The following is a 24,149-nucleotide window of genomic DNA, read 5'->3' as shown; positions in this document are numbered from 1 at the left end:
ATAACAGACATAACATAGAATTGAGAGCATAATTGTTTTCTTTTTCTTGACATCTGGTGGGAGGGCGTTCCACAGGGCGAGCGCCACCACCGAGAAGGCCCTCTGCCTGGTTCCCTGTAACCTCACTTCTCGCAGGGAGGGAACTGCCAGAAGGCCCTCGGAGCTAGACCTCAGATGGGGGGTGGAGACGCTCCTTCAGGGATACTGATTGGCCAAAGTAGCGGATGAGTGCTGGGTCCCCTACAGAACCCCTTTGGTCCAGAGCTCTCCCCGACTGCCCTGTGTCCTGTGTTCAGATCTCCTCCCATCCCTTTTCCAGATGCATTTAGAAAACAAGCTTCCTCCTCGCCTCCTCTATCGAGCGTTTCGTCTGTTTCATCTCTGGCTGGGAAGCAAGTCACACCAGGCCTAAGACGTGTGTATGAACACACACACACACACACACACACACACACACACACAAAAGCAAACACTTATCCTGTTCGTCACACTTGCCACCTCAAGCCCTCGTTCCTGCATCAGCAACGCAGAACAAAATTGCCAATGGTTTCTCTTTTTTTTAAAGCAACAACAACCACACACAAACACACCAAGCCAGCCTTTCTCCATCAAAGTTTCCCTCTCTTCCCCCACGCCCGGGAAAATATATATATCTGCAATTGTTTTTTTTCCTGCCGAACCTTGGCCAGATGAGATCATAGGGAGGGATGTGGCCGCGAAGATTAGGCTCCTCTTGAAAAGATCACCCGGGGAGACCCACATCTCTGCTCCCTTTTTCAGCAGGTGGTTCCCACCACCCCCACGCGCAAAAATAAGCTGGAGGGGTGGATAAATCTTCCCTGCCTCGGGTTCAAGGCTCTGCACAGATGGAGTGAGATAAGCGATGTTTTGTTTTGTTTTGGACTGTGCTCGGAGAACGGCAACCAAGCAGGGAAAAAGAGACGGAGTAGAGGATTTCCGGAAGATATCCGGCGCTGGGGGGGTTCTGGGGCAGGTGGGACAATGGGGTCCCCCCCAATCCACCCACAAAGGGAAGGGCCCTTTTGTCCCTGCTAGGGTAGGGAGAGATGGGCAAGTGAGATCTTTGTGCCCAGGGGTAGAAGGAGGAGACCTTTGTTCCCGGAGAGAAATGGGGAAGAGAGGCCTTTGTCCCGGGGGAGAGATGGGCAAGACCTTTGCGCCCAGGGAGAAAGGGGTAAGAGATGTCTTTGTCTCCCCAGGGCTATACAGCGGTGCCTTGGTCCTCAAACTTAATCCGTTCCGGAAATTCCGTTCCAAAACCGAAGCGTTCCAAAACCAAGGCACGCTTCTTTCCCATAGAAAGGAATGCAAAACGGAATTAATCCGCTCCAGGCTTTTTAAAAACAACCCCTAAAACAGCCATTTAACTTAAACTTTACTATCTAACGAGACTGCTGTTCCATAAAACGAAAGCAATAATCAATGTTGTTGTTGTTCAGTCGTGTCCGACTCTTCGTGACCCCATGGACCAGAGCACGCCAGGCACTCCTGTCTTTCACTGCCTCCCGCAGTTTGGCCAAACTCATGCCAGTCACTTTGAGAACACTGTCCCACCATCTCATCCTCTGTTGTCCCCTTCTCCTTGCGCCCTCCATCTTTCCCAACATCAGGGTCTTTTCCAGGGAGTCTTCTCTTCTCATGAGGTGGCCAAAGTACTGGAGCCTCAACTTCAGGATCTGTCCTTCCAGGGAGCACTCAGGGCTGATTTCTTTGAGAATGGATAGGTTTGATCTTCTTGCAGTCCATGGGACTCTCAAGAGTCTCCTCCAGCACCAGAATTCAAAAGCATCCATATTTCGACGATCAGCCTTCTTTATGGTCCAGCTCTCACATAATCAATGTGCTGTACTATAAAATAAATAAGACAGTATTGTACAGGATAAAAATTAAAATTATTATTTTTTCTTACGTGCACTGATGATAGTTCATTGTTTGGGTGGGGGGCTTTTATCCATTTCCGCGGTCACACCATCAGTCCATCAGGAGCTGAACTGGGCTCCACACAGTCGCAAAGACAAATGAACCGAAAAAGCCCCCAAAACGAAAAATAAAGACCACAAACAAAAGCGCCAAACTTTGAATCCTAGAGTTGGAAGAGACCCCAAGGGCCATCCAGTCCAACCCCCTGCCAAGCAGGAAACACCATCAAAGCATTCCTGACGGACGGCTGTCAAGCCTCCGCTTCAAGACCTCCAAAGAAGGAGACTCCACCACACTCCTGGGCAGCAAATCCCACTTCCGTTCCTGAAGTCTGTTTGACTTCCGAAATGTTCGGAAACCGAGGCGCGGCTTCCGATTGGCGCAGGCGCCCTGGAAACAACAGCCGACTGCGCCATCGGACGTCCGGCTTCCGGAAAAGGTTTGAAAACCGGAACACTCACTTCTGGGTTTTCAGCGTTTGGGAAACACTGTATTAGGAAAAGGGAGCCTGGGGGAAGAGGTAGATAAGCGAGGCCTTTGTCCCCAGAGAAAGATGGGCGAGGGAGGCCTAGGATCAGGAAAAGAGTCTTTTGTCCCTGGTGAGAGAAGAGCAAGAAAGCCCTTTTTTCTGAGAGGTCAAATGATGATTCCAAGAGCCCTTTGTCCCCAGAAGAGATGGGGGAAAAGAGTCCTTTGCCCCCAACTCATCTCACGAGAAATAATAATAATAATAATAATAATAATAATAATAATAATAATAAAACTTCATTGCAGCTATAAGCTCATATATAAACAGACACACAAATCATACCTGCCTTACAATCCATGCAAAAACAGCTAAAATAATTACATTGAAATAGAAATAATAACATAAAATATTTACGATCAGGAGAAATAAATATAAATTCAACCTATGATGCTATCAGGAGTTATAGGCCCAAAAGGGGTGAGAAAGAACCATTAGGATTCCTCACGAGAAAGTGGTTGGAGTCTAGCTGTGCTACATGTGTTCAGTGTCGTTGTGGTGGTGGTGGTGGGGTCCTGGGCTGTGTCGCGGGTTTTACGATCATTTCTCACCTCGAGAGGCAGCGCGGTATAGTGGTTGGAGCACCCTGCCGGGATTCCAGGGCAGCAAAGAGACCTGCCGGGAAGTGTGTGCGTGTGTGCAAGAGACGCCGCTCGATCCAGACACTGCTCCCTCCTCCTCCTCCTCCTCCTCTCCGCTTTGCCCCTCTGGGTATATTTATTTGTGAGATAAGTCTCATCTTAAGGCCACCTCTTTCGCTGCCTCCTCCTCTGGCTCCCCCAGAGCATCTTCTTCGTTGCCGGGCTAAATCTATGTTGCCACGGCAACGGCATCCTCAGCACCCTCCTCCCCGGTCCCTGAGCATTATAAATTACGGCTAAGTGGCTTCCTTTGCAGAGAGGGAGAAAGGTCTGGATGGCTTCTGCCCTGGTGGGGGTGGGAAGACGAGAGAGAGAGCGCTTTTTGACATGCCCGGATCCTGGCCCTGTCAGGAGCGTCTGTTCCCTGTGGGAATCAACCACGGGAAAAAGATCTGAAAGGGATGGGTTTGTTTTTGTCTCGGCACCAGAGACTGGTGGGCATGGGGCAGTGGGCAGAGCGTATTATCACTCGGTATGCCAGAATTCGATCCCAGGACCAGAGTGTACCGGAAGAAGCGAAGATCGCCAGCGTCGAAGCGGTGATTCTTCAACGTCAACTTCTTTGGACAGGTCATGTTGTGCGGATGCCCGATGATCGTCTTCCGAATCAGCTCCTCTATTCCGAACTTAAAAATGGAAAGCGTAATGCTGGTGGTCAACAAAAGAGATTTAAAAACTCTCTCAAGGCAAATCTTAAAAAATGTAGTATAAACACCGGCAACTGGGAGACACTGTCCTGCGAGCGCTCCAGTTGGAGAACAGCCTTTACCAAAGGTGTCCTGGGCTTTGAAGACACTCAAACTCAGGACGCGAGGGAGAAACATGCCAAGAGGAAGCCGCGCTTGGCAAACCCTCACCGGGATCAACTCCCGCCCGGAAACCTATGTCCCCACTGTGGAAGGACGTGTGGATCCAGAATTGGCCTCCACAGTCACTTACGGACTCACTGCTAAAACCGTGTTTATAGCACCAGCAGACTCTCATGTTTTTATTACTGAAATAAAGCTGCTTTTTTGCTTTTCTCCACCGCACAGGGGTGGCGGCCGAGGAAGACTCGGGGAGGGGTCTTAATTTCTATTGTGGGGGCTGAAATACAATGAACCGGACACAGCAGGCAGACATCAAACGACCTCTTCCTTCCCACATCTGGAGCCCCCCCTTCCCTCCCTTGTCCCTATTCTCCACATTTTTGTAGCTAAAAGCAGATACTTCCTCCCCGCGTGTTGTTTGCCTCTCCCTACGTTGTCCTGCGTGCGAGTGGCGGCGAAGGCCTTCTGCGCCGAGAAGGTCGCCAACTGGTCAAAAAATAACCTCCCCCTGAGCCCTTAAAAGGAAGGCGGGGGGAACTTTTTCCAGTTCAAAGGGCTGCAGTCGTTTTAGCCAAAAAAGCACACCCCCCCACACACACCCCTGGGAGGGAGCCGCTTAAATCATTAGTAAGATGTTAATTAACCGGGTAGGGAGATTGCTAGAGAGAAAAAGGGATGATATTTTTGCACACACACACACACACACACACACACCAGATAGTCTCAATGGGTCGATTTGGAAAAAAGCGAGCTACGCCAAAATCACACACCCCAAACTTGGCCTTCCAGATGTTTGGGGAAGTTTTTAACGTGTGCCGTTTTAATGTATTTTAATCTTTGTTGGAAGCAGCTCAGAGTGGCTGGGGTAACCCAGCTGGATGGACGGGGTAAAGGTAAAGGGACCCCTGAGCGTTAGGTCCAGTTGCGGACGACCCTGGGGTTGCGGCGCTCAGGACCGGTGCTAGGGTTTCTTGCGCCCTAGGCGAGACCACCTTCTGGCGCCCCCCCACCCCCTGCCCCCCTGCCAAAGCCTGCTTTAGTGGGGGCCAGGGTGGTGGTGTAGGGGGCAAGCAGCACCTCTCCCCTGCAGCGGAGAAGCTGCCGCTAGCCCGTCCCGCCCCCCTGCCCAAGCCTGGCCAGCGCCCCCTCCATTTTGGCGCCCTAGGCCATTGCCTAGTTAAATTAACGGGCGCTAGAACATTCCTTCCGGCGTCTCTTCTGGCGCTCTCTCTCCTCCGCCGCTTCGCTTCCGCCTGTGCTCCCTCGGCTACCTTCCGGCCTTCCGCCCGGCCGCGCTCGCTCCCGCCATGGGTCCCCCCGGCTCCCTCGCCGCACAGCCTTTCCGTTCCGCCCGCCGGCTCCCTCTCTGCCTCGCCCGCCATGCTTCGTGGCTGGGCCGCCCCCAGGAAAGAGCCGCCTGGGGGTTTCTGCTCGATCCCTCGGAGATACCGGGGCCCCTGCGCTCCCTTGCTCCCACCTGGTAGGCGCTGTAGTTTCTCTCGGTGTCGCTGAGCGGCACGAGGTGCCCGAAGTCTCTGCGCTCCAAGTCCCGACGGCTGTCCGTGGGGCACATGCGCAGTAGCGCAATCCCACGGACACAGGGACTGGACGCAGAGACACTTGCACTTTATTATATGCGATAGCTGTGTTTTGTTTCGTCCCCTTTATCTGTGTTGTACACTATCCCTTCTCTTGCTCATTTTCTCTCTCTACAACAACCCAGCGAGGCGGACAGGCAGCCGTTGGCTCAAGGTGGCAGATGTCGATGTCTATACGGTTATCCCTGTGTCCCTTGAAGTCTGGGTTCCTGCATCTTCTTAAGTCTCCGTCTTGTCTTTCTTCCAGGATCATCGACACGGGTATAATCCAGCAGGAAAGACTCCAGGCTATAGCGGTAAGTCCCTGATTTTGCATCCTAATAAAGGATCGTCATCATAATTTCTTATTTATACCCCGCCCATCTGCCTGGGTTTCCACAGCCACTCTGGGCGGCTCCCAACAGAATATTAAAAACACAATTAAGCATCAAACATTAAAATCTTCCCTAATCGGGGCTGCTTTCAGATGTCTTCTAAAAGTCAGACAGTTTTAGGGCGGAGGATAATAAAGTAATAAGAGATAAAAATAATAATTTATTATTTATACCATGCCCATCTGGCTGGGTTTCCCCAGCCACTCTGGGGGGCTTCCAACAAAATATTAAAAACACGGCAAGACACCAAACATTAAAAACTCCCCTAAACAGGGCTGCCTTCAGATGTCTTCTAAAAGTCAGATAGTTGTTTATTTCCTTGACATCTGATGGGAGGGCGCCACCACCGAGAAGGCCCTCTGCCTGGTTCCCTGTAACCTCGCTTCTCGCAGGGAGGGAACCGCCAGAAGGCCCTCGGGAGGAGGACCCCGGTGTCCGGGGCTGGAGACGCTCCTTCAGGTCCACTGGGCCGTTTGGGGCTTTCAAGGTCAGCACCAACACTTGGAAACTGAAATCGGCAAAGCTGCCCGTTTCCTAGTTCCTGGTTAGTCAGAATTCAGGTGCTGAGCTGTGCATTGATAGGACATGCCAAAACAGAGATCTCAGGCTTGTGTCGAGATTCATTTAGTGCTATTGTTCCCATCCCTGTTATTATTCTTTTTAAATTATTGCCTGCACTTCACCCGAAGGTCCCTCGGCAGGTTGAGGCCATTTAAAATACATTCAGAAATGTTTCGAAACTTGCAAAATGGAACGCAGACTCTAAATAAAACCTGGGTCTGTGTTAAAGTGGTGCGACTTCCGTATTTACCCCAAACTTTACCCCCCGCCCTTTGTGGGGAGTTTGCAGGTTAGGGCCTGCGACTGGGAACACCCTCTCCTGCTCCATTGCCATCCGGAAGGGTGAGGGCGCCAGAATCTACCCTTTCTCACATTTATTTTGGTACATAGGTGAAGCAGCACACTCAGAACTGCCGGGAAGTCACTTCAAGGCTGCAGACCCTCCAAGTGCCCTTATTTTCCAGTCCCAGAAGCCGTCCCGGTTTCTGATTTGATCCCGGAATGTCCCGCTTTTCCTTAGGGCACTCCTTAGGGGAGAAACGTTGGAGGGGATGGAATAGGACCCAGGGTAAAAGTCGGATCTAGCACAATTAATAAGAGCCTTGGAGGGCTGGAGATAACAGACATAACATAGAATTGAGAGCGTAATTGTTTTCTTTTTCTTGACATCTGGTGGGAGGGTGTTCCACAGGGCAGGTGCCACCACCAAGAAGGCCCTTTGCCTGGTTCCCTTGTAACCTCACTTCTCGCAGGGAGGGAACCGCCAGAAGGCCCTCAGAGCTGGACCTCAGTGTCCGGGCTGAGCGATGGGGGGTGGACCTGGTGCCCAGTGGACCGCCCCCCCCAACGATGCTCCCATTTCTCGGATTTGGTCCGTGGGGCGAAAATGCCATTGATCTGACAGATGAGCTCAGTTCCTTCCTGGGGAGGGAGGAGTGTGCAGGCAAGAAAGCTCGTTATGTCCCAAAGTTTTGCATCTTCCCAAAGTTTTGCATCTTCTTTCAACAACCCGGGTTGTAACTGAGAGAGAGCGAGCTACAAACGCGGGGCCTTTTGGGGGGGGAGAAGCAGCAGCTCTGTCCTCCCCCCGCTCAAACGCGCCTCTCTCTGAGACAATGACAGCCTTTTTCTGTTCCCTGACATTGGCCCTATTCTTCTCCGCCTTTAGAAGCCGGCAAAGTTACAACATGAGCCGGATGCCAGTGCTGCCCGGCAGGGGTCCCCCCGGTAACCCGCTTCCTGCCTGAGCCACGAGGACGGGAGCCGGAGGGGGGCAGCCAAATTTGGGGAGGCAGCAAGGGACGCGCCGACCTTTCCCTGTCGTTTGGCACCGCCAATCTGAATGGAGCCGGGCGGGCGGAGGTCTTCGGACCCCCCCAACAAATCGGCACATCGGGTACCGTTTTGAGAACGCCACATTCTCGAGCGGCTGAGCTAGGGGGGGCTGGCAGGGCTTGACAAGGCCGGGCATGTTCCCATGGCACACACCTCGCCATGGGAGCCACTGAATCTCCTGTGATGGGGAGGTAGGCCCCCGCTGAGAGAAGCGACCCCTTGGAGATGGCCTTCAAGCTCTCGGGGCCTCCGAAACCTACAGCGAGCGCTGGCCGCCTGCCCGAATCTCCCTCCTCTTCCATGGATTTGGGAGAGCGCAACGAGCTGCTTCTCGTTCCAGGCGCATAACGAGAGGCCACCGCTTTTGTTTTTTTTTTTTTTTTAAAAACCAAACTTTGGGAATGGGCATCGTCCGGCGATCGAATGGTTCCCTGTTCCTTTAAGTCGGGCGTGTCAAAAGTCCGGCCCGCGGGCCAAATCCGGCCCACCAGTCGGTTTATTTTTTATTTTTATTTATTTTTATTTTTTTTAAGATGTAAAAGGATAACGTAAGCATACACGAGAAAACCAACATTTAGCGGAAGGAAAACCACAAACAAGAAAACAAGAAAAAAGAAAACAATATATAATTCCTATAATAACCTTAATTCCTCTTAACACCAGTAAATGACTTCCCCCAGTCCCCCACCTCAACAAATTTAGGGTAAAATCCCCCCCCAAAAAAAGCTCGACAACTTTGGCCGGTCACCAAATCTGGCCCTCTTTGGAGAAAGTTTGGACACCCCTGGTTTAAGTCCTGCTGCTCCATCAGTGCGAATGGAAATGCAGTGAATCTTTCCATACCCTCCAGCGTTTCTCCTATGAAAATAGGGGCATCCTGTTTAACAGTAATAATAATAATAATAATAATAATAATAATAATAATAATAATAATAATAATAATAAGCAGTGCTTTTTTCCATCCCCTCCAACATTTCCCCGATGAAAATAGGGACTTCCTAAGGAAAAGCAGGACATTCCAGGATCAAATCAGAAACCGGGACGGCTTCTGTAAATATATGAAAGGCACAAATAGAGGATGGGTGACACCTGGCTTGAGAGCAGTACATGTGAAAAGGACCTAGGAGTCTTGGTAGACCATAAACTTGACATGAGTCAACAGTGTGATGCAGCAGCTAAAAAAGCCAATGCAATTCTGGGCTGCATCAATAGGAGTATAGCATCTAGATCAAGGGAAGTAATAGTACCACTGTATTCCGCTCTGGTCAGACCTCACCTGGAAGACTGTGTCCAGTTCTGGGCACCACAGTTCAAGAAGGATACTGACAAGCTGGAACGTGTCCAGAGGAGGGCAACCAAAATGGTCCAAGGCCTGGAAATGATGCCTTATGAGGAACGGCTTAGGGAGCTGGGTATGTTTAGCCTGGAGAAGAGAAGGTTAAGGGGGGATATGATAGCCATGTTCAAATATATCAAAGGATGTCATATAGAGGAGGGGGAAAGGTTGTTTTCTGCTGCTCCAGAGAAGTGGTCACGGGGCAAGGGATTCAAACTACAAGAAAGAAGATTCCACCTAAACATTAGGAAGAACTTCCTGACAGTAAGGGCTGTTGGACAGTGGGATTTGCTGCCAAGGAGTGTGGTGGAGTCTCCTTCTTTGGAGGTCTTGAAGCGGAGGCTTGACAGCCATCTGTCAGGAATGCTTTGATGGTGTTTCCTGCTTGGCAGGGGGTTGGACTGGATGGCCCTTGGGGTCTCTTCCAACTCTAGGATTCTAGGACTGTCCCTGGGAAATAGGGTCTGGAATCCACCGGGAAAAGGGGTGTTATTAGGCCTCTTGTGCCTCCTGCCCCTTTCTCACCCCCCCCTTCGTAATGACGCCCCTGTTTCCATCGGAGAAATGCTGGGAGATATGCAATGCAGGGAACCCAAAGCCAAGCGTCTCGCCTGGCCCCGGTTTTCCGGGAAATAAATCACCGCTCGCGATTCATGTCACAAACACACACACATAAACACCGCTTTTGGCACTGAGCGCCCGTGGCTGAAGGCTCTTTTCCCCCTCCGCCGTTTGCAGCACGCCATGTTCCTGTTCTCCCAAATCGCCCATCCTGCACAGATCTCACAACAAAGGGCGTGTTATGTCGGCTTTAAGGGCAGGAGGGGAAAGCACACACACACCGCAATTGTCCCCGTAATGATCTGTTATCAACAGCTCAGGAGGACTTGCACCCCGCTGGGCATGAAATGGGAGGCTGTCCAGCCCCTGTAGTCCACACGAGCGCATTTAGAGACACGGGGAGGCAGAGGCTGCATCTTATAGCTTTTTAACATGTGTTTGTGGGAAGGGGGAGGGCTGTCTAATTCAGGGTTGTCTGGGCAGCAGATGACCCAGGTTTCAGACTCAGGTGTCTGTCCCAGCCTTTCCTGGTGACGCCAGGAACTGAGAGTTTCTGCCTGCAAAGCAGATGCCCTGCGGCTGAGTTACAGCCCTTCTCCAAGATCCTAGTCCTCATGGTGCGTTTGAAATCGGCGTGTCTGAGTGGTCCTGAATGGTGTAACTGTGCCCCTGAAGGACCAGGTGAGGGTCAGTTTGGACTCACAGCCGTCCATGGAGGCGCAGGTCAATTCTGTGTCCAGGGCAGCTCCATCTGGTATGCAGGATAAGACCCTCCCTGCCCGCAGACTGTCTGGCCAGAGTAGTGCATGCTCTGGTTATCTCCTGCTTGGACTACTGCCATGCGTTCTCCGTGGGGCTCCCTTTGAAGGTGACCCGGAAACCGCAACTAATCCAGAATACGGCAGCCAGACTGGGGACTGGGAGCGGCCGCCGAGACCATATCGCACCGGTCCTGGAAGACCTACATTGGCTCCCAGTACGTTTCCGAGCACAATTCAAAGTGTCGGTGCTGACCTTGGAAGCCCAAAACGGCCCTGTATCCCTGAAGGAGCATCTCCATCCCCATCGTCCATCCTGGACACCGGGGTCCACCTCCGAGGGTCTTCTTTTGGTTCCCTCCCTGCGAGAAGTGAAGCTGCAGGGAACCAGGCAGAGGGCCTTCTCGGTGGTGGCGCCCTCCCTGTGGAACGCCCTCAAGGAAATAAACAACGATCTGACTTTTAGAAGGCATCTGAAGGCAGCCCTCTTTCGGGAAGGTTTTAAACGTTTTACGTTTTATAACATTTATATATGTGTGGATATCTTAAAAAGCAAAGATATCACCTTGCTGGCAAAGGTCCGTATAGTTAAAGCTATGGTTTTCCCAGTAGTAATGTATGGAAGTGAGAGCTGGACCATCAAGAAGGCTGATCGCCGAAGAATGGATGCTTTTGAATTATGGTGCTGGAGGAGACTCTTGAGAGTCCCATGGACTGCAAGAAGATCAAACCTATCCATTCTCAAGGAAATCGGCCCTGAGTGCTCACTAGAAGGACAGATCCTGAAGCTGAGGCTCCAGTACTTTGGCCACCTCATGAGAAGAGAAGACTCCCTGGAAAAGACCCTGATGTTGGGAAAGATGGAGGGCACAAGGAGAAGGGGACGGCAGAGGATGAGATGGCTGGACAGTGTTCTCGAAGCGACTGGCATGAGTTTGGCCAAACTGCGAGAGGCAGTGAAGGATAGGCGTGCCTGGCGTGCTCTGGTCCATGGGGTCATGAAGAGTCGGACACGACTGAACAACAACAACAATGTGTGGATATATAACGGAATTATTACGGTCATGATTCGCCCTAGGTGGACAAGCTGAGGCTCCACTCAGGGCACCTTGCCGGTTGATCTAACCCAGAATTGAAGGCGCACCCAGCCCAGTTTCGGCCCTGGCTGGCTGCCCGTACCTTGAATTGCCCTTTCGGATGCCCCCTTTCTCCCCCTCTGATGCTCTCCGCTAGATACAGGCCCTTCGCAACAAAGGAGAGGATTGTTTCGGAGGGGAAGGAAGGGCAGAGAGAGAGAAGGAGAGAGAGAGAGAAGGAGAAGAGAAGCAGTCAGGAGCAAAGAGAGACTCCGGCCAGGTCCTCCTCCGTCCTGGGAAGGAACGTGAGCCTCTGCCGAGGTCTGGCAAAAAGTTCGGAGGGAGGGAGGGAGGGAGGGGATCTTTGCAGGCTGTTCCGAAAAGGAGAGAGAGAGAGAAGCAGATCATCTCTTGGCAGCCAGTCGATGCGTTTGGAAGAGCTTGCGAGAGGCTTGGCCGCCAAAGGAATATTGTCTGGTTTTTCCATGCGGGGCCGGAATGAAGACATTTCCAGGGTTTAACTCCCCTTGTCCCGGCCACCTCCGGAAATGCAACAGAGGGTGGTATTTGTTTTTTTGGCATTTTTGCACGCCAGTGGAAAAAGCGGTCTCCTTCACAGAGACCCTTTTTGGGTGCTGAAATATCGGCAGGGGGTGGGGTGGGGTGGGAGGTCCCTCCTGGAAGTGCACATTTGGGGAGGTGCGGTTCCGTTTGCATTTAACTCATTTCTCCTTTTGAAAACGCGGCACAAACTGGAGTTGAGCCGCGATTCGTGCTTCTCCGAATTTTGCAAAGGAGTTTCTCCAGACTTGCAATCATGTGTACAAAAATACATAGATTGGGGAAAATGTGCAAATTAGACGCCTTTTTTGAGTCTTTTTCTTTTTTTAATGCCAACACTCCTAAAACAGGAGTTGCTTAAAGAAAACCTTTATTTCCTTGACATCTCACGGGAAACCTGAAAGAGCGTCTGCACCCCGGACGCCGGGGTCCATCTCCCGAGGGCCTTCTGGCGGTTCCCTCCCTGCGAGAAGCGAGGTTACAGGGAACCAGGCAGAGGGCCTTCTCGGTGGTGGCGCCCTCCCATCAGATGTCAAGGAAATAAGCACCTATCCTACTTTTAAAAGACACTTGAAGGCAGCCCTGTTTAGGGAAGTTTTTTAATGTTTAATGCTGTATTTTTTAAAATATTTGATTGGGAGCCGCCCAGAGTGGCTGGGGGAAACGCAGCCTGATGGGCGGGTCATAAATAATAAATTATTATAATATTATTATTATTATTAATGGGCATGTCCCCCACCTCCTGTTTTACCAGCAGGATTTTGATTTAACTAGGGCGACGGGGAGCCTCTGCCGCCCGAGAGGATAACAAACAAAAGCATCCCTTGTTTGTGACACATTCTTGCCCTCCTTTCGAGAGGGAAATCAAGAACGGAGCAGCCCCGAGAGGGATGGAATTTCTCTCCCGGTTGCAAACAATAACAAGATTCTTGTCCGAGGTTGAAGGCCTGGCTTGAAGGGCTCCAGGAGCCCCAAAGAGGTCCCTTTCCGGAGAGAATTGCTTTTCTGTATCTTCTTTGAGCTCTCTGCTCCCTCATTCTTGGGCTGGAAAAAGGTTCCCGGTCCCTGGCGGGAGCAAAACGCCAATCCGGTTCACCTTCAAAGGGAAAACCGTCGAATTTGTGTTTTCCGGAACGGAACGAGAAGCGAAATATATAGGTGGAATATGTCTGTGTAAAAGAATATTGTCAAGATATCAATCCGTTGGCAGGTTTCGATTCAATTTCGGTGTATAAATTGGATAACTTTATAAAATTTTAAGTACGGTAAATTGAACATCACCTTGCCGACAAAGGTCCGTATAGTTCAAGCAATGGTTTTCCCAGTAGTGATGTACGGAAGTGAGAGCTGGACCATCAAGAAGGCTGATCGCCGAAGAATGGATGCTTTTGAATTCTGGTGCTGGAGGAGACTCTTGAGAGTCCCATGGACTGCAAGAAGATCAAACCGATCCATTCTGAAGGAAATCAGCCCTGAGTGCTCACTAGAAGGACAGATCCTGAAGTTGAGGCTCCAGTACTTTGGCCACCTCATGAGAAGAGAAGACTCCCTGGAAAGGACCCTGGTGTTGGGAAAGATGGAGGGCACAAGGAGAAGGGGACGACAGAGGATGAGATGGTGGGACAGTGTTCTCGAAGTGACTGGCATGAGTTTGGCCAAACTGCGAGAGGCAGTGGAGGATAGGGGTGCCTGGCGTGCTCTGGTCCATGGGGTCACGAAGAGTCGGACACGACTCAATGACTAAACAACAAGCTGAACAACCTAGCAGTTCAAAAGCACGTCAAAGTGCAAGGAGATAAATAGGTCCCGCTCTGGTGGGAAGGTAAACGGCGTTTCCGTGCGCTGCTCTGGTTCGCCAGAAGCGGCTTAGTCATGCTGGCCACACGACCCGGAAGCTGGACGCCGGCTCCCTCGGCCAGTAAAGCGAGATGAGCGCCGCAACCCCAGAGTCATCCGCGACTGGACCTAGCAGTCAGGGGTCCCTTTACCTTTACCTTTAAGCTGAAGAGAATAAAGCTAAATGCGTTTTCAAGGAATCCAATTCGGGAACACAATGCGAAGGCCGGAGGTCATGTTAAATTCAATTATAAAATGATGTCCAAAACAAGTATCAATTAATGAACGAGCGGCTGTTTGTTTTTATTTTGTCTTCAACGTCTATTGAGTATTTCTGTTCTACAGTTTCAAAACCAATAAAACATTTAAAGAGAGAGAGAAAGAGAGAGAGAGAGAGAGAGAGAGAGAGAACCGAAATGCGGCCCCGCTTGGATTTTGCGACGCAGTTCTGCAACCGACTGATGTTTGCAAAAAAATAAATAAACGTGCACAGCACATGTACGTCGGGGGGAAATAACATACCCAAAGTGCATTGTATTGCGGGGGCATATCCCGTTGTAGTTTGAAAAATTCATAAATAAAAGCTTTTTTTTAAAAAAAGGAAAAGTCTCAACAACTGAAACTGATTTGTGAAAATATCACAGGGGGGAAAAAATACGAGTGAGAGACATTGCACATACTTTTGTAAATCGAGAAAATCTTTAATAAAAAAAATACAAAAAGTAACTGCCCTCTCCGTCTCATGGCCAAAAAAACTTTGTGGGAACTTTGGACAGACCTTAGGGGCACCCCCACAGGAGTCTGTTTTAACTTTTTTGGGGGGCTGCCACTCACTTTTTTTCCCTCTCTCTCCCCCCCCCCGGTCCCTCCTACCTTCCTTTCCGCCTGCGATTTCAGGAGAAGAGGAAGCGCCAAGCGGAGATTGAAAACAAGAGGCGGCAGCTGGAAGACGACAGGCGTCAGTTGCAACATCTAAAGGTAGGGAGAGCTGCTGACCTGCAGCTGGGGGGAAGCAGGATCTGCACCCCCCCAAAAAAAATCAGGGTGTGTGTGCGGGGGGGGCGGGGTGGGGAGGCACCTTGATAGAGGGGTCTGCTTACTGTTTGCCAGAACTTGCTTGAGGTCATTTATATATGTGTGTGCAAATTTGGAAAAATGATTAAAATACTATGCGTAGGAATGCAATAGAGAGAAGGGACACAGCTCAGTGCTTTGAATGCAGAAGGTCTTGAGTTCAAATCCCAGCATCTCTACAGAGGGGCTGGGGAGGATACTGAGGTGGTACCCGAGACAGATAAGCCAGCTTCCTGCAACAGAAACATGAGGACTAGGATCTTACTTTAGTTTTTAGCGGAACGGACTGTAGATCAGAGGAACGGAACACGAATGTTGGGAGATTTGGGGCAGAAGTCCTTCACGCAGCATAGTGTTCAACTACGGAACTCCCCGATGCAGGAGGCAGGGGCGTCGCAGGGGGGGCGGAGGGGGCGGGGGGCCCCGGGCAGCGCCCCTGCTGGGGGGTGATACACCGGGGGGCCGCCCCGCCCACTGGGCTTTTTTTTCCTACTATTTTTTTATTATTCTTTTTAGGCTATTTTCGGCACTGCCGGGGTGGAGCCGCAGGGGCCGCTAGCGAGTCAGGGTGTCACCCCCCTTGCTGGCTGCCCCTGCGGCTCTGCCCCGGCAGCACCGAAAATAGCCCCCGCCCTCCAGCGGCTTTTCGCGGGCTGCAGAGGTTCCCAAAGCCCCCGCCCGGCATCCCCCGGGGGCGGGGCATCGCCGTGTGTGCGTGCGTCATGACGTCAAGTACAGTGGATGGAAACGGGATCCGTCCCGGAGCCCCATTCACATCATGAGCGGTCCGCAACTTGAAGCGCCGTGTCTGTGCATGCGGGAACTGCCGGACCCGAAAATAACCTGTTCTGGTACTTCTGGGCTCGGCACGTTCATAACCCGCGCCAGACGTAACTTGCAGCGGCCGTAACACGAGGTATGACTGTAGAGTGAGTTGCCATTGGGCCTTTTCGTCCAGCGGGTTTCATCTTAGGTTCAAAGATCATGTGTCTTTAGTTCATTGCAGAGTTTTAACATTTCAAACGTTTCCAAGCCGTCGATTTAGTTGGTTTTTACCCATTTATTGACTTGGTTCTTTTCCGCAAACCGCTCTGAGCTTTCCGTTGCGCGTGGCACTGAAGCGGTTGCAAAATATGCTAGAAACAAACAAACAATACAGCGGAACCTCGGTTTTCGAACGTAATCCGTTCCGGAAGACCGAAACGTCCAGAAACCGAAAGCGGAAGCCGCAATACAATAAGGGAAACTCGAAACGTTCGAAACCCAAAGCGGTTCCTTCCGGGTTCTCGGTGTTCAGAAGCTGAAACGTTCATTGGCGGAGATGTTCGTCAACTGAGGTTCCACTGTAACGCTGAATAATGCTTTAAATAAAATAAAAAAGCAATGATAACAACAATAACCCAGGTGACCCCTTCCAAGTTCAACGGCTCTACGATTCTTTCCTTTGCCTCTGCGTTGCCTCCCAGTCAAAGACCCTGAGGGAAAGATGGTTGCTGGAAGGAGCCCCTTCGTCCACCGCCGAGGAAGGCGACGCCTTGAAAAAGCAAATGCAGGACGACGATTTGAAGGCCAAGGAACTCGAGGAAAGCATCCAGAGGTAAGAGCTCAGGTGTGTTGTCGGCTGCGTGCGTGGCCAAGCAAAGACCCAGCTGGGGATGCTGTGCCGAAATCTTCAGCTCTGGGCTTAGTGCTCTTATTGCTGTGATAGGAATTCTAAGGTCTTATATATATATAATAAATGTTGGTAAAAGTACAAGGCAAACACATACCTAGGTATATAAACCATGTGTACAGCAGAACAATCCTGAAGCCATTTGGACTCTCCCAAATATTTCTCTCCCAGGAAGAAGAAATTGGGAAAAGCTTTCCAATGGTCTTTGGACTGTAGGGGCTGACACACCTCCCTGTAAATACAGTCTGGCAAGCATCTGTTAAGCTGAGCACACTACCAATATGCGTAAGAGATTCAGGAACTATTTACCATCTCAAAGGAATGGCCAGGCTACCCAGAAAAGGCAATTGATAAGGTATCATGGAAGACAGGAGAGAAGCAACACACTCCAATTTCTGCTGGGGACCACCTCTTTCTGTGATGTATGCATGATGTTTTTTTTTTTTGGGGGGTGGTCTTGAGCTACAGGGGAGGCAATTTCCAATGTCTATATAAGAGCTTGCGCACCATTGTTCTGGCTTCCTCCTCCCTCCTACGTGAGGTGAGTGGGGGACCCTGTTGCAACAGTTCAATGAAGATCAGGCTTACTAGCTGCTTTGCTTCTCAATATTCTCTGCTTGGCCTCTGCTATTTTCTCCTACCGATAGAGAACCTACTTAAGGACTCTATAAGGGCTCTTATAGACACCCCATAAGGAAAAAGGAACAGTATTTTTCTTATAACCTCCTGCGACTTCTAAAGGCAGCAAACAGGTCTCTCTCCACCTTCCCTTTGCTTTATAAACTGTGCAGCTTGGAAAGAAACTCAGCCAGATTAATAATAATAATAATCATAATAATAATCAGTTGCAATCGAAATGATCCAACCCCCCATTACAAATCAGGTTTGTTATCAAAATTAGCAGACTCTCAGCTGTTTGCAAGGAAGCAAATGGAAATAGTTCAACGCAACGAGGCTCCCCTAAATTCAGCTGAAAATGCAACTTTGATTTTCTCCGGGCCTTCCATTGTCTGCTCAGAAGTCCCACTGTGTTCGGTGCAGCTTACTCCCAGGTAACTGGGTCGAGGCTCACCAGCCGTACACTGCAATCCCGAGCATTTTATTTTTTTTAACTCAGAACAAAGTCCCACTGAGTAACTGGGTCAATCCGGGACTTTCCCTGGAAAATGGGGACTCTCGGAGGGTCTTTAGAACTGGGACTGACCGCTTTCCGAAATGAGCTTTCTCAGAGCTGGGTGAAATACAATCCCAGTATGAGAACGAGCTTCCTTTGTGGAATTTCGTTTTCGCAACAGGAAATAAAAGAACGGAAAAGGGTTTTTACAATGCATGGAATAAAATGCAAAGTAATCCCCAAAGGTTCCTATTTAATTTGCGATGATAATAATATATATACAACTGTCTCTCTCTCCCCCTCTTTCTCTCTGGCCTTCCTCAGTAATTAATTGAATATATTGGACAGAGCAGGGGTGTGTGTTTTACACATGGGGGCAGTAATCTTCCTGGACACAAAAGGCATGATCTGAGTTCAAGACGGGCGTATCCAGCCGGGGTGGAAACACTCAAAGAGAGTTTCGACATTGGGGCAGCGAGGGAGCAAATTCTGGGGGCAAGACTGTACCCCCAGGTCTGCGGTTTCCCCAGACACTCTCTAGGCAGTGTTTTATATGTTGTTTATATACTTATGCATGTGTGCTTGCCTTGTACATTTATGAACATTTATTTTATATGGGACGCGGGTGGCGGTGTGGGTTAAACCATAGAGCCTAGGACTTGGTGATCAGAAGGTCAGCGGTTTGAATCCCCGCGATGACGGGGTGAGCTCGGACCCTGCTCCTGCCAACCTAGCAGTTCAAAAGCACGTCAAAAGTGCAAGTAGATAAATAGGTACCACTCCGGCGGGAAGGTAAACAACGTTTCCGTGCGCTGCTCTGGTTTGCCAGAAGCGGCTTAGTCATGCTGTCCATATGACCCCAAAGCTGTACGCCGGCTCCCTCGGCCAGTAAAGCGAGATGAGTGTCGCAACCCCAGAGTCGGACACGACTAGATCTAACGGTCAGGAGTCCCTTTACCTTTTACCCATGTCTGAATTAGTTTGCACTTTCAGGGTTTCTCTGCCTGGTGGTGGAGAATGCCAACTTGCTTCCTCATCCTCTTCGGAAAAGCCAAGCAAGTTGATTGTTGTTGTTGTTGTTCAGTCGTTCAGTCGTGTCCGACTCTTCGTGACCCCATGGACCAGAGCAAGTTTATGCAGCAGCCCAAATATTTTATATATATTTATTATATACAAAACCTTAGAATTCCTATAACAGGGAGTTGGATCATTTTGATGGCTATTATTATTATTATTATTATTATTATTATTATTCCGGATGAGTTCTTTCCAAGATGCACAGGCAAGATGGAAGGCAGAGAGAGAGAGAGAGAGAGAGAGAGAGAGAGAGAGAGAGAGACCCATTTGCTGCCTTTAGAAGCCGCAGGAGATGCCCCACATGGATATCCTGGCCACTGCATTGATGTGTTTTGTACAACAGACTCCTCTGGGGGAAACTGCCTCTCCTTGAGAACAGAGCGTCACTGGCAAGGCGTCTGTGCCTCTGTTCCAGGCTCCACCTCTCCCTTTGGCAAGGGCCTAAACTCGGTCCGCATTTCGGGAGGCCAAAAGGAAGGGAAAGGTTTGGAGAGGGTTATGCAAACCGAGGAAACGGTCCCTTTCCAAGGATGAGCAACGCCTCCCCTCCCTCCGGAGCCTGTTCTCTTCCCACCTTCTCCGGCCCAGGTCGCAGAAAGGGATCCTGGCAGGCAGCGGGTGGACAAAGCCATCTCTGCTTTCCAAAGAGGCAGCCGGTAGCTGTTCTTCACCTCCTGCCGCCAGGTCTCCCCGTGCGAGACAATCCCTTTGTTGAGACTTTTCGAAGTTTGCACGGGGGCGAAACGGGCCTGGCGGTCGCCGCGGCCAGAAGCGAATCTCTACAAAAGTTGCTTTTCGGTTTGGAGCAAAGGAAAGTTTGTGGAATCTTAGAATTTAATAATAATAATAATAATAATAATAATAATAATAATAATAATAATAATACCCCGCCCACCTGGCTGGGTTTCCCCAGACACTCTGGGTGGCTCCCAACCAGAATATTAAAAATAGAATCAAACATTAAAAACTTCCCTAAACAGGGCTGCCTTCAGATGTCTTCTAAAAGTCAGATAGTTCTTTATCTCCTTGACATCTGAAGGGAGGGCGCCACCACCGAGAAGGCCCTCTGCCTGGTTCCCTGTAGCTTCACTTCTCGCAGGGAGGGAACCGCCAGAAGGCCCTTGGAGCTGGACCTCCGTGTCTGGGCTGGACGATGGGGGTGGAGACACTCCTTCAGCGATACAGGGCCGTTTAGGGCTTTCAAGGTCAGCACCAACACTTTGAATTGTGCTCGGAAAGGTCCTGGGAGCCAATGTAGGTCTTTCAGGTCCGATGCTATATGGTCTCGGCGGCCGCTCCCAGTCCCCAGTCTGGCTGCTGCATTCTGGATTAGTTGCAGTTTCCGGGTCACCTTCAAAGGGAGCCCCGCGGAGAGCGCATGGCAGTAGTCCAAGCGGGAGATAACCAGAGCATGCACCACTCTGGCCAGACAGTCTGCGGGCAGGGAGGGTCTCATCCTGCGTACCAGATGGAGCTGCCCTGGACACAGAATCAACCTGTGCCTCCATGGACAGCTGGGAGTCCAAAATGACTCCCCCCCCCAAGAGTCCTCTAGTCCAAGCCTTGCGATGCAGATTTGCTTTTTATTTCAATTGGATTTAAATTTTAAAAAATTTAAATCGGATTTTTAAAACCCCTCCCTTCCAATGCCGTTTCCCTCTTCCAGGTTGGAGAAGGAGCTGGAGCAACTTGAGAACGGGATCTCGGCGTCGTCCACCAAAGAGAACATGGCTGAGGAGACGCGGGGGGTGGGCAAGGAGGAGAAGGCACCCCGAACACCGAAGGTAAGAAGCTGTCCTTCTCCCCCTCTCTCTCAGCCTGAGAAGATTATTATTATTATTATTATTATTATTATTATTATTATTAGGGTTGGAAGGTGCCCAGAGTGGGCTGGGGGCAGGTATTACACACACACACACACATAGTTCCAGTTACAGGTAGGTAACCGTGTTGGTCTGCCATAGTCAAAACAAAATATCTGAAGAAGTGTGCATGCACACGAAAGCTCATACCAAGAACAAACTTAATTGGTCTACAGGAAGGAATTTTTTAAATTTTATATATATATATATATATATATATATATATATATATATATATATATATATATATATACAGGTGAAACTTGAAAAATTAGAATATCGTGGAAAGGTTCATATCTTCCAGTAATTCAACTTAAAAGGAGAAACTAATATATGAGATAGACTCACGACATGCAACGCGAGATATGCCAAGCCTTTATTTGTTATAAATACCATGTTTAAACTTTGATATATTTTATATTAACCCTCCTCTTTTTCCCCGCTCTCTTTTTCCACAGACTCCTCTAGGCTCGGCCAAAGGTAGGTACCGTTGATTGTTTGTTCGTTTGCATCTACACCCTTGTGCAAATTAATTGAAACAAACAAATGTGGTCTATTGTACAAAACTCACATATACGTACGTTAGTCATGGATAGGACCTCCTCAGGTTACGTATCCAGAGGGCAGGACTCGAACCCATGACCTCCTTAAGAGGGCCACTGGGGGCGGAGGTTCTCTACCCCCCACGTTTTTAAATCCCGGCTGGACCTCGGGGTTTTCGGAAATGAGCCATAACGTCGGAGCAGGCGGCAGAGCGTTGTTCCTGCTGTGTCGGTCGGAGCGTGGTGCTGTCACCGCCGAGGTTGCGGGTTCGATTCCCCGTGTGGCACGGCTGCCTCGCGTGGGGGGCGGGGTTTGGACTGGATGACCCTCGGGGGTCCCTTCCGACTCGACAGTTCCTGTGATTCTACGATTCTAACCCCCTCTTCACCCTCCTCCTCCTCCTCGCCCCGCAAGTGGAGAACAGAGCCACCAACAGCCCTGTAAAAGTGATGGAAGGCGATGGGATGATGAAGGCAGGTACGTCGTCGGATCGTGGCTTCTTGCTCTCATGGGCGCACTAATCCTTTAAGCTCTTGCCCTCCCCCTCCCCCCCAAAAAAACGGGGCGGGCGGGGGACGACGACAAGCCCCTCTTGCCTGACTGTAGCGGCATGTTGCTTCCGCCTGCTTCCGCCCGGAGTCGGGAAACTGCCTCCTTTTGGGGGGGGGAACCCCACATGGCTTAATTGATGGGTCAGAACAGTGCCAGATTTACGTAGAAGCTAAACAAGCTCTAGCTTAGGGCCCCCACTCTCTTGGGGCCCTGCAAAAAAATTTAAGGGGGGGAACCTGGATGTACAAAATATAATCTATCTATCTATCTATCTATCTATCACCAATCTATCTATCTATCAACTATCAACTATCTATCTATCATCTATCTATCTCTCTATATCTATCTATCTATCTATATCTATCTATCTATCATCTATCTATCTCTATCATCTATCTATCTATTATCTATCTATCTCTATCATCTATCTATCATCTATCTATCTCTATCATCTATCTATCATCCATCTATCTATCTCTATCATCTATCTATCTATCTATCTATCTATCTATCTATCTATCTATCTATCTATTATCTATCTATCTCTATCATCTATCTATCATCTATCTATCTATCTATCTATCTATCATCTATCTATCTCTATCATCTATCTATCTATCATCTATCTATCTATCTCTATCATCTATCTATCTATCTATCTATCTATCTATCTATCTATCTATCTATCTATCTCTATCATCTATCTATCTATCTATCTATCTATCTATCTATCTATCTATCTATCTATCTATCATCTATCTATCTATCTATATCATCTATCTATATCTATATCTATCTATCTATATCATCTATCTATATCTATCTATCTATCTATCTATCTATCTATCTATCTATCTATCTATCTATCTATCTCTATCATCTATCTATCCATCTATCCCAGTATCAGATTTACGTATAAGCTAAACAAGCTGTAGTTTAGGGCCCCACTCTCTTGGGGCCCCGCAAAATTTTTTTAAAGGGGTGAAGAAACCTGGATGTACAAAATATAATCTATCTATGTATCTATCATCTATCTACTACTAGTAGTAATTTTATTATGGCCATTGGCCCATATCCAAACAACAATAACAACAATACATCATGTAACATTTAAACCGATAGAGTTTAAACAGTTTTCCAATTTAAAACAACCTCTCTCTCTATATATATATACACAAAATTTTCAGTTGGATAATACAATTGTATTCAGTAAAATTCATTCGTCCATCTAAAATTCATTCGCCCATTTAAACTCTTATCAAATAAATTATAATTTTACAGGTAAAGTCCTGGTTCCCATTAATGGTTATTTGGTTTAGCTGAGCTATCAAAATCATAAAGTGATCTACTTCTCTTCTTGTGAAATAAAACATTAATCAAGAATCTAGCGACCATAAGGGGATCTGCTTGACTCTTCATCGTTCAGTAAATATATTAATTGGACTTCCTTAGTTTCACCCGCAGTTCGCAATAAAAAATGGAGACAGAAACCTGGTCCGAGCAGCCAGATGTTATCTATCTATCCCAGTGTCAGATTTACATATAAGCTAAACAAGCTCTAGCTTAGGGCCCCACTCTCTTGCGGGACTACCCCCAAAATTTAAAGGGAACAACAACAACAACTGTGTGTACGTTTCCAAAATATAAGATAAAAAACAAATAAAATAAAACCTACCCACAGCAAGAGTGTTTTGTGTTGTATGGGCTCCTCTGGTGTAAGTCATGGGCCCCACCTGCTCGCCTGCTCCCCAAAATATCCCTGCTTTGCTCCTTTCTATATATAGGGTGCCTAAATTCTGCATGGACTGGTTGCATGGCAACATGCGCAAATGGCTTGAGATATCTATGAGGTCCATCAACGACCATATAGCATATATTCCACACAAAAAAACAGCGGCCATTTGTTGTTGACAAAGGGCAGCTGGACATATAAAGGGCCCCGTTACCTTCAGGAGCTGAGGGCCGCATCAAACCTAAATCCGGCCCTGGGTTAGAGAGCGCCGTGCTGAAACTCAAGACCGAATCCTGCATTCGAGAATTGCTGCGTCAATTTCCCCCTCCTGCTTGCTTCCAGGCTAGTGCTCTCTCTCTCTCTTTATATATATATAAAATATTATATTATATTATTTGTACCCAGCCCACTTTGGGCAGCTTCCAGCATACGCGAAACCATTACAAAACATTAAACATTTAAAAACCTCCCCGTGCAAATCTCTCTCTCCTGTTGCAATCAAAATGATTCCACCCTCGTTGCGGATCAGGACCGTTATCCACATCTTACAGGCTTTTCCGGCTGCTTGCTCTGAGCAAATGGAACCGGAGCAATTTAAATAGCTGTTGCA

General features: G+C 49.0%; 1 protein-coding gene across 2 annotated transcripts in view; it reads left to right on the top strand.

Annotated features, from left to right (window-relative positions):
* PALM (paralemmin) overlaps positions 1–24,149 on the top strand; it is a 44,722-nt gene that overhangs the window by 14,153 nt on the left and 6,420 nt on the right. The window contains exons 2-7 of one of the 2 annotated variants that reach the window (XM_033136825.1): positions 5,763–5,811; positions 14,811–14,891; positions 16,454–16,584; positions 20,517–20,634; positions 21,171–21,192; positions 21,670–21,732. In XM_033136825.1, the coding sequence (XP_032992716.1) occupies positions 5,763–5,811; positions 14,811–14,891; positions 16,454–16,584; positions 20,517–20,634; positions 21,171–21,192; positions 21,670–21,732 (464 nt within the window). The remainder of the gene's footprint in view (positions 1–5,762; positions 5,812–14,810; positions 14,892–16,453; positions 16,585–20,516; positions 20,635–21,170; positions 21,193–21,669; positions 21,733–24,149) is intronic. The other variant, XM_033136827.1, reaches the window with a different exon arrangement.

Source organism: Lacerta agilis, chromosome 18 (assembly GCF_009819535.1).
Source record: "Lacerta agilis isolate rLacAgi1 chromosome 18, rLacAgi1.pri, whole genome shotgun sequence".
NCBI classification, from domain to species: domain Eukaryota; kingdom Metazoa; phylum Chordata; class Lepidosauria; order Squamata; family Lacertidae; genus Lacerta; species Lacerta agilis.
Note: the sequence above shows the minus strand (reverse complement) of the source record. Positions and strands in the feature narration are given on the sequence as shown.